This window comes from Mustela nigripes, chromosome 12 (assembly GCF_022355385.1).
Source record: "Mustela nigripes isolate SB6536 chromosome 12, MUSNIG.SB6536, whole genome shotgun sequence".
In the NCBI taxonomy this organism is placed as follows: domain Eukaryota; kingdom Metazoa; phylum Chordata; class Mammalia; order Carnivora; family Mustelidae; genus Mustela; species Mustela nigripes.
This window is the reverse complement of record NC_081568.1, coordinates 129,973,537-129,988,785: the sequence shown is the minus strand read 5'-3', so window position 1 is coordinate 129,988,785 and position 15,249 is coordinate 129,973,537. Positions and strand designations below refer to the sequence as shown.

The 15,249-nt window shown below is 38.3% G+C and overlaps 1 protein-coding gene and 1 long non-coding RNA gene across 4 annotated transcripts in view; one reads left to right on the top strand and one right to left on the bottom strand.

Moving 5' to 3' along the window:
* Nucleotides 1-15,249, bottom strand: part of FER (FER tyrosine kinase) — a 473,779-nt gene that overhangs the window by 27,858 nt on the left and 430,672 nt on the right. For all 3 annotated transcript variants that reach the window (XM_059418338.1, XM_059418340.1, XM_059418339.1), the window contains one exon: nt 438-592. In XM_059418338.1, the coding sequence (XP_059274321.1) occupies nt 438-592 (155 nt within the window). The remainder of the gene's footprint in view (nt 1-437; nt 593-15,249) is intronic.
* Nucleotides 1-15,249, top strand: part of LOC132028836 (uncharacterized) — a 49,119-nt gene that overhangs the window by 24,238 nt on the left and 9,632 nt on the right. The window lies entirely within an intron of this gene.

The window sequence follows — 15,249 nt, the reverse complement described above, 5'->3', positions numbered from 1 at the left end:
CCGAAATGCTAAGAAACCATGTTAACTTTTAGAGTGAGAAACTATACACTTGACAATATTTTCAAAACCTATTACATGAGTTTATTGTACTATTTGTAAGATATTCAAAAGCAATGGTCCAGAGACACAGCAACACTTTAAAAATAATCTTTTTTTTTTTTTTTTTTTGGATTAGAAAAAACCCTCTCCAAAGTGCTTGTAAGTATATCCATCTTTTAAACCTAGCAATCTTAACATATGGAAATCAGCTGAATAAGGTTAATGAATTAAGTTTCTGCTCATATGTAAGTACAAAATATAAATGCTTACACATTATTGTGTTGATTTTCAAATCATTTTAACTTGGGCTCTGGTTTACTTCTGTAATTTTGCTTGTGTATGTTTTGTGCTGATGGAGTACATTCTTACCACGAAAAAGCAAAACAGTCTAGTCTTACCATAATTAAGAGCTTCTGGTGCTGTCCATTTAATGGGAATCTGCTTTAAGCCAGAAGATGAATACACTCCCCCATCCTCTTGACGAGACATTCCAAAGTCACTGATTTTCAGAATGTTATTTTCACCTACCAGGCAGTTTCTTGCAGCAAGATCCCTAGGTTGCAATAAGACATAGAAAATACCTATTAAAACAAATTGAAAGCTGCTTTCACATTTATGACTTCCACACTTTGCATTTTTACATTTGCAGTGTATTTATAATGAGGTTAAGAATGCTTGTGATTTACCAGTCATCATCTTTTCTGTCATAGGTAAAAATCACCAGTGAGAATATTTGCATAGGAAACAGGACCTATGCTAATTTTCTAGGAATCCCCTATATTCCCATTTAAATAGAAAAACAGATTCTAGGGGTAAGAGAAAGATCACAGAGGAGAGGCTAAGCAAACTTGGCATTATTCCTCATTGGACTGAATTTCCTAGAGCAGCACTGTTTTACATAACTTCTGTGATGATGGAATGTTTTCTATCTGTGCTCTGCTGCCCAACAGGTCGTCATTAGCCACGTGTGACTATTACACACTTGGAATGGAACTCAGGTGATTGAGAAACTGAATTTTAAAATTTACTTTTCGTTAATTAAATGTAAATAGCTGCATGTCACTAGACAGCCTTTGGCTGTTTTGGCCTCAGACTTCCCACAGTGGGGAGAATGGCTGAGGTGCCAGAGAAGCTTAAGACTCTTTCTACTGCATCTGGGAAAGGCAAAACTGTATGATCTGGCTCTGCTGGTCTCTCCCACCTTACCTTATTGCACTCTACACAATTTCTAAATTCTACCCATACTGGGCTTCTTTTTGTCCTCAAATTTAATAAAAAATCCCCTGGCATGACAAGCTTATTTCACTGTAGGGCCTTGCTGTCAGCTGTTCCCTGTGCCTGGAGGGCTTTCCTTCTCGGCTATAGTATAGCTGGCTCATCTTCATTCATTTTTAGCTCAAATACCCTCTTAGAGAAATCTGTCTTGATCATCTCTTTTGCTCACTGCTATCTTCCTTATTAGATAAGGGTGAAGTCCCTACTCTAATTCTAGTGAGAAGCCCTTCAATAATCAAATTCCTATATATACCTAAATGCTTATACATTTTTATATATTTATATATGTATAGAGGAGGAGAGACTATGTATGTGTTTACGAATCTATACATACACACAGAAAATCAGGTATGTCCAATGAGTGTTGGGTATTAAGAAGAAAGTTGTATAAAGCGGGGGGATTACTGCAAGGAATCCTATTTTAGATAGATTGGTACGGAAAGTCTCTTTGATAGTCTAGTATTTGATCAAAGATATGAAGGAAATTAGGAAGCGAGCCATGGGGATATCGTGGAGAAGATAGATTCAAGATAGAAAAAGCAATAGATAACAAAGACCCTGAAATTGGTACATGCTTGGTATATTTAGGGAATGAGTGAGGGCAAGAGAATTGTCAATTTAATCAAAGGGTTAGCTAGGACCAAATAACATTATAGCTTTTTATTAGTACATTCCTCGAATTTTACTCAGAGTAAGCTGGAAGGTAACCAGAGAGTTGTGCATACAGGAATGGCAGATCCAGAAAGACCACTTGAGACTATTCCAGAAGTTCATGAAAGGCAATAACAGCCTGCACGAAGATGGAGTCAGTCAAATATATTGGTATATATTTGGAAAGTATAATCAATAACATTTGCTGGTAAGATTGGATGTAGAGTAGGACAGAAAAAGAATCATGGATGACTCCAAGATATTTTGGCCTAAGCACCTGGAAGGATGGACCTGACATTTATTGAAATAGGAAAGGTTACCCCAAAATTGCTGGAAATGATACAGAAATTCAGACCACGTCACAGGATATAAAATCAATGCACAGAAGTTGGTTGCATTTCTATATATTAACAATGAGACAGAAAAATAGAGAAATCAATTTACAATTACACCAAAACCTATAAGATACGTAGGAGTAAACCTAACTAAAGAGGTAAAGGAAACTGAAAACTATAGAACTATGAAAGAAATTGAGGAAGACACAAAGAAATGGAAAAAGAGTCCATGCTCATGGATTGGAAGAACAAATGCTGTTAAAATGTCCAAGGTACCTGAAGCAATCTACACATTCAATGCAATCCCTATCAAAATATCATCAACATTTTTCACAGAGCTGGAACACTCCTAAAATTTGTATGGAACCAGAATAGACCCCCTGAGTAGCCAAAGTAATGTTGAAAAAGAAAACCAAAGCTGTAGGCATCACAATTCTAGACTTCAAGCTGTATTATAAAGCTGTAATCATCAAGACAGTATGGCACTGACACAAAACAGACACATGGATAAGGGAACAGAATGGAGAACCCCCAATTCTATGGTCAATTAATTTGGCAAAGCAGGGAAGAACATGCAATGGAAAAAAGACTGTTTCTTCAACAAACGGTGTTTGGAAAATTGGACAGCCACATGCAGAAAAATGAAACCGGACCATTTCCTTATACCACAAACAAAAATAAACTGGGTAAAGTGCCTAAATATGAGACAAGAATCCATCTAAATCCTTGAGGAGAACACAGGCAGTAACCTCTTTGACCTTGGCCATAGCAATTTCTTGCTAGACAGGTCTCCAAAGGCAAAAATGAGCTTTTGGGACTTCACCAAGATAAAAAACTTTGGCACAGCAAAGGAAACACTTGAAAAAATCAAATGATAACCAATGGAATGGGAGAATATCTTTGCAAATGATAAAGGATTATAAAGAACTTATCAAACTCAACACCCAAAAAACAATCCAGTCAAGAAATGGACAGAAGACATGGTCAGACATTTCTCCAAAGAAGACAAACAAATGGCAAACAGACACATGAAAAGATGGTCAATATCACTCATTATTAGATAAATACAAATCAAAACCACAATAAGATACCATCTCATATGGGTCAGAATGGCTAAAATTAACAACTCAGGAAACAACAGGTGGTGGCAAGGATGCAGAGAAAGGGGAACCCTCTTACACTGTTGGTGGGAATGCAAGCTGATATAGCCACTCTGGAAAACAATATGGAGGTTCCTTAGAAAGTTAAAAATAGAACTACACTATGACTCAGCAATTTCACTACTAGGAATTTGTCCAAAGGATACAAACATAGTGATTTGAGGGGCACATTCACTCCATGTTTATAGCAGCAATGCCCACAATAGCCAAACTATGGAAGAAGCCCATATGTCCATCAACAGATGAATGGATAAAGAGGTGATGTGTGTGTAGAAAAATGTGAAATGAGCATTAGGGACCTATATAATATCAAAAGATTGAAAACACATTACTGGGGTCCCAGAAGTAGAGGAATAAATGAGGCAGAAAATCTGTTTGAAAAAATAATAACTACAGAAGTCCCCAATTTAGTTGTGAGAAGTAAGTTTGCACATTCAATAATCTCTGTGAACTCCAAACAAGATAAAAATCAAAGAGAGAGAGAGAGAAAAAAATCCACTTATATAAATCCCAATTAAGCTGCTAAAATCCACGGAAAAAAATGTATTAAAAGTAGATAAAGAAAATGACACATTTAGTACAGAAAATGATTCAAATAATCACAGATTTCTCAAAAAAAAATGGGGGCAGATGACAGTGGAATAACATCTTTCATTTGTTAAGATGGCTATTCTTCCCAATTGATCTACAGACTCAATGTATACGCAATCTGAATTCTAGCAGATATCTCTATCAACTCAGAATTCCATAGTTAGCAAAAATATCCTACAGAAATGAAGGCAGAATAAAGACATTGTCATATGAAAGAAAGCAGGATTAACCGACCAACAGCAGATCTACTCTACCAGAAATACCAGTAGTATTTCAGCCTAAAAGATGATACCAGAAAGAAATCTGAAATATCAGGACAAAAGGAAGCACAAGAGAAATGATAAATATGTGGGCAAATATAAATGTTTTTCCCTCTTAAGTTCTTTAACATGTGACTGAATATTGAAAATGAGTATTATAGCATTATCTAATCAGGTTTTCAGTGTATGTAAATGTTATACAAATGACAACTACCAGATTAGATAAAAATTGAGTGTGAACAAAGGGACCCATATGGTTGCAAATTTTCTACATTTCCCATGAAATGATTCAATATTAACTCTAAATAGTTTGTGGAAGTTTAGGTATATGTATTGTATTCTATAAAGCAACTCCTAAAAAAAGATGTAGAGAGATATAGCTAAAAGGTCAAAAGACTAAATTATATAGGATGCTAAAAAATATCAAACATTATATATTCAAAATGTCAAATATTCAAAATATCAGTATCTAGACTATAAAGTGGTTGTTACTACTGATTCTACAGACAGGATAAGATAGAGATGGTTCAGTATTTATAGACAAATACAAATTTGGTTTCAAAAAATATTCCCAAAAAGCAAACTCCAATTCTGATGGTTTCATTCGTAGGTTTTATACATTCAGGGAAGAAATAACCATGTTATGGGAACTTTTTAAAAAAAGCAGAGAGTAACTGCCTAACTCACTTCATGCAGAACTCTAATACAAAACCTGGCAAAGACACTATGAGAGAAATACAGAAAAATACCCTCATGAAGATAGAGCCAAATATTTTAAACAAAATATTAGCAAATCAGAAGTAGGGTTAAGATGGTGGAGAAGTACGAGACCCTGTTTCAACTGGTCCCCTAAAGTGACCTAATTATCTACCAGAACACTCTGAACACCCATGAAGTCAGCTTGAGATGTAGGATTATACTCGTATGGATCTCTGCAGGGGCAGAGGACACCAGTGGAGAGGTAAAGTGAAATAGGGAATACTCCAACTGAAATCGGAGGATAAACAGAATGGGGAGGAAGTCACCAGGAGTGACCCATTGGAAAGTAATACCCCAATATGAAAGTGCCCTGTGACTGGGGACCAGCATTAACTTGGAGTCTAGTCACTCCAAGATCTTAAGAGGAAACTGGTGGAATCCGGTGGTCACAGCCACCGCCGGTGATCATCTGGACCAGAGAGAGTGTGGCAGATCCTCCAGTTCCTTGTCCCTGAGCCCCCGGGGTTGTGCAGCTTGCACCACCGCTTGGCTGGGTGCACTCCCATCCCCATATGAGGGAGGATGGTGTGGGTGCCAGCATGTGCTCTCTAGACCTACAGCCTTTTGCAGTCTGCAAGCACTGTGTGACCAGGGGCTGACCCACTCCCTGCTCATGCCTGGGAAAGCTCCGGGTGGGTGCTAGCCAATGGTCTCTAGGATTGGACCAGGGTCTGGATGCTCCCAGCCTGGGCCTGAAGGAACTCAGCACAATCTCTGGATGGAATCCCTCCACGGCAACCTGTGCAACCATGAGGTCTGGATCCCAGACAGCAGTCCTGGCAAAGGCAGCCACCAGAAGCGGGCTCCCTGGACCAATATCATTCACGGTTTTAGTGGCACGGGGGTGCAGAGACAAGCGGGTGCTTTGGGGGACCCCTGAGACGGTGGCTGGGGATGTGCATTGTCTATGGGAGGTTGCATGGTTCAGCAGAGTTTGCAGAGGCGGAGTCTGTGTGTTCTGGACCACCCAAAGGGGAGCAGACTGAGGCTTCTCTCTGATGGAGGTCTGGATGCAGTTTGCTTTCCATTAAACCTCTGAAAAGCTGCAAAAATCCGCCAAAGAACAAAAACCTCCAGAGAACAAAAGCCTGAAAAACCAGTTTCCATGGAACACAACACAGCAGGCCCCTCCCCCAGAAAGCAAGCCAAAAGAACAAGATGACAACCACCACAGGGTCCCCATAAAACTGTAAAACCCCAACATCAGGGGAAACCAATATATTAAGCTCCTGGTGTTGCCCTAAAACCTGTATATTTCATAGATACAACTTTTATTTTTAATTCGTTCTCACTATTCTTGTACTTTAAAAATTTTTTAACCTACTTACCATTACAACTAGAGGTTTAATACAACAAATTCCATAATAACCTTTTAACTAGAACTTTTTTCATACATATACTGGTGTTTTCTTTTTCTTTTCTATTTTTTAAAATATTCCTATAGATATGAGCTTCAAGATAATCTTCATTCCCTAATCAGTACTACCCCTATATATAAACCAGTTTTAATCTCCCTTTATCTCTGGAAAGTTGAGTCCTTTAAAAAGGTATCAAGATACACCCACGAAGAATCAAAATAACCTTCCTCGCCCACATCCGAGGATTTATACCCACCCTCCCATCTTTTTCCTCTGTCAGTGTTTCTGTGTATTTGTTTTTGTTCTGGTATTATAAAAATCTTATCCTTGAGGTTCATTTTGGCTGGGTTCTTCTTTTTTCTTGTCATTACTTTTGTCGGTCTTTTGTTTGTCTGTTTTTGTTTGTATACCATATAAGTCTTACTTTTGGGGCTCATTCTGGCTGGGTCTTATTTTTTTTTTTTCTCTTTTTCTTTTTTTTCTCTTTCTTTTTCTTTTTTCTTTTTGGTGGTGACTTCTGATTGCTCTGAAGCATTCCAGGGTACACCTTGCCTGGATTGTGGTTGATATATTCAGCTACACATCCCCTCAACCATCTCTCACCAAAATAACTAGGAGGAGGAATGCCCAACAGAGGAAAAATTCAGACTGTGCCCTCTCGATCAGAACTATTGGATATGGACATAAACAGTATGTCAGAAAGGGAATTCAGGGTAACAATAATCCAGGCAATGGGTAGATTGGAGAAAACCATCAGTGACAACATAGAATCTCTAAGGGCAGAGGTGAAAACTGCCCGGGAAGAAGCTAAAAATGCTATCAATGAGACCCAATCTAATCTAAATACTCTAACAGCTAGGGTAACTGAGGCAAAAGATAGAATTAGTGATCTAGAGGACAAACTGATAGAGAAAAAAGGATTAGGAGGAGGCATGGAAGAAACAACTTAGAACCATGAAAACATAATTAGGGAAGTAAATGATACCATGAACATTCCAACATCAGAATTATTGGGTTCCCTGAGGGGGTGGAGAAAGAAAGAAGACTAGAAGATAGAGTTGAACAAATTCTGGATGAAAATATTCCCAAACTAGGGAATGGAACCAGCATTCGTGTCCTAGAGGCAATGAATCGAGAAAGACCTTAGGCACTTTATGAATCATAATTTTAGATGAGAGCTTCTGAGGGCAACTAGGGGGAAGAGATTCCTTATGTACAGAGGAAGGTCCATCAGAATAATGTCAGACCTGTCCACAGAAACCTGACAACCCAGAGGAGGCTGGCAAGACATATTCAGGGCACTAAGTGAGAAGAACCTGGAGCCAAGAATACTTATCCAGCAAGGTTGATATTCAAAATGACTGAAGAGATAAAGAGCTTCCAAGACCGGCAAGGTTTAAAAGACTATGTGATCACCAAGCCAGCACTACAAGAAATATTAAGGGGGGTTCTATAAAAGAAGAAATAACCCAAGAGTGACATAGGACAGAAATTTACAGAGACAATCTACAGAAAAAAGGACTTCACAGGCAACATGATGTCAATAAAAACGTATCTTTCAATAATCTCAATGTGAATGGCCTAAATGCTCTCCCAAAATGGCACAGGGTTGCAGACTGGATAAAATGACAGGACCCATCCATATGTTGTTTACAAGAGTCCCATCTGGAACCTAAAGATATATCCAGACTGAAAGTGAAGGTATGAAGAAACATCTTTCATGCCAATGGGCCTCAAAAGAAAGCAGGGGTAAGTAATTCTCAAATCACATAAATTAGATTTTAAACTAAAGACTGTAGACAGAGATAAAAAAGGGCACTACATCATTCGTAAAGGATCTACCAAGAAGATCTAACAATTGTAAATATTTATGCCCCCAACATGGAAGGAGCCAACTACATAAGCCAACTGTTAATCAAGATAAAGAGTCATATTGATATGAATATATTAATAGTAGGGGATCTTAACACACCACTCTCAGTAACAGGCAGATCATCCAAGTGGAAAATCAATAAAAAAACAAGAGCATTGAATGACACATTGGACCAGGTGGACCTTATAGATATATACAGAACATTCCATCCTTAAACAACAGAATACTCATTCTTCTTGAGCACATATGGAACTTTCTCCAGAATAGATCACATACTGGGTCACAAATCAGGGCTCAACCAATACCAAAAGACTGAAACTATTCCCTGCATATTCTCAGACCACAATGCTTTGAAACTGGAACTCAACCACAAGAAAAAGTTTGGAAGGAATTCAAACACTTGGAAGCTAAAGACCACCCTGCTTAAGAATGTTTGGATCAACCAGGGAATCAAAGAAGACCTTAAACAATTAATAGAAACCAATGAAAATGAAGGCACATCGGTCCAAAACCTATGGGATACGGCAAAGGCAGTCCTAAGGGGGAAATACATAGCTATCCAAGCCCCACTCAAAAAACTGAAAAATCCAGAATATATCAGCTCTCTTTACACCTTAAAAAACTGGAAAATAAACAACAAATTAAGCCAACCCCATGCACAAGAAAGGAAATAATCAAGATTAGAGCAGAGATCAATGAAATAGAAACTGGAGATACAGTAGAACACATCAATGACACTAGAAGATGGTTTTTTGAAAAAAATCATTAAGATTGATAAACTACTGGCCAAACTAATCCAAAAGAAAAGAGGACCCAAATTAACAAAATTATGAATGAAAAGAGAGATCATGACTAACACCAAGGAAAAAGAAACAATCATCAGAAATTACTATCAACAGCTATATGCCAGTAAGTTAAGCAACCTAGACGAAATGGATGCATTCCTGGAAAACTATAAACTTCCAAAACTGAATCAGGAAGAAATGAACAACCGAATAGACCAATATCTAGTAACAATATTGAAGGAGTGATCACAAACATCCCAAAAAACAAAAGCCCAGGACCTAACGGATTCCCTGCAGTACTCTACCAAACATTTGAAGAAGAAATAATAACTATTCTCATGAAGCTGTTTCAAAAAATAGGAACAGAAGGAAAACTTCCAGACTCTCTATGAAGCCAGCATTACCCTGATGCCCAAACCAGGCAAAGACCCCACCAAAAAGGAGAATTTCAGATCAATATCCCTGATGAGTATGGATGCCAAGATTCTCAACAAGATCATAGCTAATAGGATCCAACAGTACATTACAAAGATTATCCAACGTGACCAGGTGGGATTTATCCATGGGATACAAGGGTGGTTGAACATTCGCAAATCAATCAATGTGATAGAATGAATCAATAAGAGAAGAGAGAAGAACCACATAGTCCTCTCAGTTGATGCAGAAAAAGCATCTGATAAGATACACTATCCGTTCCTGATTAAAATGCTTCAAAGTATAGGGATGGATAGAAGGAAGTTTATAAAATCTATCTTGAAATACCCACATATAAATCCTTAAGTTTATAAAATCTATCTATGAAATACCCACAGTGAATATCCTCCTCAATGGGGAAAAGCTGACAGCGTTCCCTTTGAGATCAGGAGCACAACAAGGATGTCCACTCTTGCCATTGTTGTTCAAAAGGTACTAGAATTCCTAGCAACAGCAATCAGAAAACAAAGGAAATAAAAATATTCAAATTGGCAAAGAAGAAGACAAACTGTCTCTTTACAGATGACATGATACTTTATATGGAAAACCTAAAAGTCTCCAGCCCCAAACTACTAGAACTCATACAGCAATTCAGTAATGTGGCAGGATACAAAATCAATGTACAGAAATCAGTTGCTTTCTTATACACTAACAATGAAAACATAGAAAGGGAAATAAGAGAATCAATTCAATTTACTATAGCACCAAGAACCATAAGATACCTGGGAATAAACCTGACCAAAGAAGTAAAGGATCTGTACTCAAGCAACTACAGAACACTCATGAAAGAAATTGAAGAAGACACAAAAAGATGCAAAAACATTCCATGCTCATGGATCAGAAGAATAAATATTGTTTAAAATGTCTATACTGCCTAGAACAATAATTTCAATGCCATCCTGATCAAAATTCCACCAGAATTTTTCAAAGAGCTAGAACAAAGAATCCTAAAAGTTGTATGGAACCAGAAGATATTCCAAATTGCCAAGGAAATGCTGAAAAAGAAAAACAAAACTGGGGGCATCATGTTGCCTAATATCAAACTATATAACAAAGCTGTGATCACCAAGATGACATGGTACTGACACAAAAACAAACACACAGACCAATGGAACAGAGTAGAGAGCCCAGATATGGACCCCCAATGCTATGGTCAAATAATCTTCAACAAAGCAGGAAAAAATATCCAGTGGAAAAAAGTCTCTTCAATAAATGGTGCTGGGAAAATTGGACAGCTATGTATAGAAACTCGACCATTCTCTTACACCATATACAAAGATAAACTCGAAATGGATAAAAGACCTCAGCATGAGGCAGGAATCTATCAAAATCCTAGAGGATAACATAGGCAGTAACCTCTTTGACATAGGCCATAGCAACTTCTTTCAGGACAAGTCTCCAAAGGCAAAGGATACAAAAGTGAAAATGAACTTTTGGGACTTCATCAAGAGCAAAAGCTTCTGCACAGCAAAGGAAACAGTCAACAGCATAAAGAGGCAACCCAGGGAATGGGAGAAGATACTTGCAAATGACACTACAGACAAAGGGCTGATATCCAAGATCTATAAAGAACTTCTCAAACTCAACACCCAAAAACCAGATAATCACATCAAAAACTGTGCAGAAGGGTAACTGGGTGGCTCAGTGGGTTAAGCCTCTGCCTTCAGCTCAGATCATGAGCTCAGCATCCTGGGATTGAGCCCTGCATTGGGCTCTCTGCTCAGTGGGAAGCCTACTTCCCTCTTTCTCTGCCTGCCTCTCTGCCTACTTGTGATCGGTCAAATATATAAAAAAAACCTTTAAAAAAAAAAAAAATGGGCTGGGGCGCCTGGGTGGCTTAGTGGGTTAAGCCACTGCCTTCGGCTCAGGTCATGATCCCAGGGTCCTGGGATTGAGTCCCGCATCGGGCTTCCTGCTCAGCAGGGGGCCTGCTTCCCTTCCTCTCTCTCTGCCTACTTGTGATCTCTCTCTGTCAAATAAATAAATAAAATCTTTAAAAAAAAAAAAAGTGGGCAGAAGACACGAACAAACACTTCTCCAAAGATGACATACAAATGGCTAACAGACACATGAAAAAATGTTCATCATCACTAGATTTTGATTCAAATCAAAAACCACACTGAGATATTACCTTACACCAGTCAGAATGGCCAAAATTAACAAGACAGGAAACAACAAGTGTTAGAGAGGATGTGGAAAAAAGGGAACCCTGTTACACTGTTGGTGGGAATGCAAGTTGGTGCAGCCACTTTGGGAAAAAGTGTGGAGATTCCATAAGAAATTAAAAATAGAGCTATCTTATAACCCTGCAATTGTACTACTACATATTTACCCCAAAGATACAGATGTAGTGAGAAGAAGGGTCATCTGTACCCCAATGTTCATAGCAGTGATGGCCACAGTCACCAAACTGTGGAAAGAACCAAAATGCCCTTCTACAGACGAATGGATAAGGATATGGTCCATATGTACAATGGAATATTATGCCTCCATCAGAAAGGATGAATACCCAACTTTTTTATCAACATGGATGGGACTAGAAGGGATTATGCTGAGTGAAATAAGTCCGTCAGAGAAAGTCAATTATCATATGGTGATACTTACTTGTGGAACATGAGGAATAACACAGAGGACATTGAAAGATGGAGAGAAGTGAGTTGGGGAAATTGGAGGGGGAGACAAAGCATGAGATACTGTAGACTCAGAAACAAACTGAGGGTTTTGGAGGGGAGGGGAGTGGGGTTGGGTGAGTGTGGTGATGGGTATTAAGGAGGGAACATATTGCAGGGAGCACTGGTTGTGGTGCTTAAACAATGAATTTTGGAACACTGAAAAAATTAAATTATATTAAAATATAAAAAATTAAAAAACACAAAATATTAGCAAACCAAATCCAGTAATATATAAAAAGGATAACACATCATGGCCAAGTAGGGCTTATCCAATAATGCAAGGTTGGTATCACATTTGAAAATTAAATCAGTGTAATTCACTAGATTGATAGAATACAGGGAAGAAAACCATTTGATCATTCCAACTGATGCAAGAAAAGCATGTGACAGTATTCGATCTCTGTTAATGATAAAATGCTCAGCAAACTGGAAATACTAAGGAGCTTCCTCAACCTGACAAAGGACATCTACAAATAATTCAACCAACAATATCATACTTAATATTAAAAGACTAACATGCTATTCCCTGAGGTCTTAGGCTTTGAAATAACACATAAAAGCAAAAAAAAAAACAAAAACAAAAACAAAAACAAAACCAAAACCAAAAACCAAACCCCCAAAACAAACCCCGAAACACAAATATCAGACAAAAGTAAAACTAGCTTCTACTGGCACTATTTACAGACATAGAAAATCCCAGGCTAGAGCAGAACTCAGGTAGTAACCCCTTCAACATCAGCTGTATCAACTTCTTTCTAGATATGTCTCCTGAGGCAAGGGGAACAAAAGCAAAAATAAACTACTGGGACTCCATCAAGATAAAAACCTTCTGCACAGTGAAGGAAACAATCAACAAAAGTACAAGACAACCTACAGAATGGGAGAAGATAATTGAAATGACATATCTGATAAAGGATTAGTATCCTAAATATGTAATGAACTTTTATAATTCAACACCTCCAAAATGAATAATCCAATTAAAAAATGGGTAGGTTAAAAAATGGGCAGAAGACATGAATAGACATTTTTCTAAGAAGACATACAGATGGCCAGTAGACACATGGAAAGATGTTCAACATCACTCATCATCAGGGAAATACAAATAAAACTAGAATGAGATATCACTTCATGCCTGCCAGAATGGGTAAAATCAATAATGTAAGAAAACAATAGGTGCTGGTGAGGATATGGACAAAGGGGAAATGTCTTGCGCTGTTGGTGGGAATGCAAATTTGTGCAGCCACTCTGGAAAACGAAAGTTCCCACAAAAAGTTAAAAATAGAATTACCCTATGGACCAGCTAATAAAACAAATACCTACAAATAAGTCTAGCAAAAGACAACCACATCCCTTATACTTAAAACTACAAAACTTGATTGAGAAAAAAGAGTGAATTAACAAATGGAAAGATATTCATTCCATGCTCATTGAAAAGACCCAATACTGTTAAAAGGGCCATTTTCCCCAAATTTGTAAATTTAATACACTCCCAGCCATTGTTCTAGCAGATTAGTGAAATTAGACAAGATCTAGTAAAATTAGACAAGCTGCTTTTAAAATGAATATGGAAATCCAAAGATTCTAAAGTAATCAAAATAATTTTTTAATAAGTTGAGAGTTGAAGAACTTACTAAAGTGATTTAAAATAATAATTTAAAGCTATTGTTATTAGCACAGTTCATCAAATGCAAAAAGATATGATAGCCCAATGGAACAGAATAGAAGGTCCAGAAATACACCCACAAATGTATGGTCAACTCATTATTTTTTGTTTATAGATTATTTTAACTAAAAATTATTTCAATATTTTAGAGATAGCATACGAGCAAGGGAGTGGAGGGGAGAGGCAGAGGAAGAAAATCTTCAAGTGGACTCCTCATTGAGCAGGGATCCTGATGAGGGGCTCAATCTTACTACTCTGACATCATGACCTGAGCAGATTTATTTTTTCAACCGAGAGAGAGTGCGCGAGAACACTCACATTGGGAGTGGGGGAAGAGAGAGAGAGAGAGAATCCCAAGCAGACTCCCTACTGAGCACAGAGCCTGATACAGGGTTCTACCATGACTTGAGGTCATGACCTGAGCCGAAAACAAGAGCTGGACACTCAACCGATTGAGCCACCCGAGGTGTCATTTTTGACAGAAGTACAGTGGCATCACAGTGCACATTTCTGAAGCCTAGTGGGCCACTGACGCTTCTTAGGGCCACATGGCATTACTCTTGGTCAGAATGAGATTATTTTCACTGCAGCATCTCAGTGGTTTATGGAATTTGGGTGGCCATGCTTTCTTCAGGTGAACACCTACACTTGACAACCACATACACTTCCAGTGTCCTAACTATGTTTATTGCACCACTGGCCAGGAGGCTTATTCTCTGCAGTGAGGACTACAGTTCCGTGAGGGAGCCACCTTAAACCAATTCAGAGTTACCTTCAAGTCAATGTAAATAACACTCAGTAACAGTTACAGAAAACTGGTTTTGGGTCTGCAAGAAGTTCAGTGAATAGAAATACTATCTTTTTGGCATCATGTATGAATTAAAACCTCAGGCTTCCAGGCGGTCAGCACATACTGTATCTGCACTGCTTGCCTAATGTTCTACTAAGTCTTAAGATAGAAAAAGCAGATATGATCTCTGGGCTGAGTTGCTAATGATCTAATTTGGAAGATAAGGCAGACCCACACCTTTCCTCTTCCTTCTCCATTCCATCCTTTATTAAGCCTGCTGCTGTCCAGCCCTGAGTCCGACAGTCTAGGAAACACTCTGGTGATCCCCGCTCTTCATGCATGAAAGTGCTAGAAACAAATGAGCCAGCATGCTACAGACTGCAAATCCTATAGGAACTCCGTGATGAGATATCTCATAATAGGCTGGTGTTGTCATTCACAGGAGGTATCAGAGATAGCTGTATCTCACCACATGCGGAGGAATGTACCAGCAAATACTGCTGACTGCCAGAAGGGTATGGAAATATTCCACTTGGGTCTGCTGAGTAATCTTCCTTGAAGATA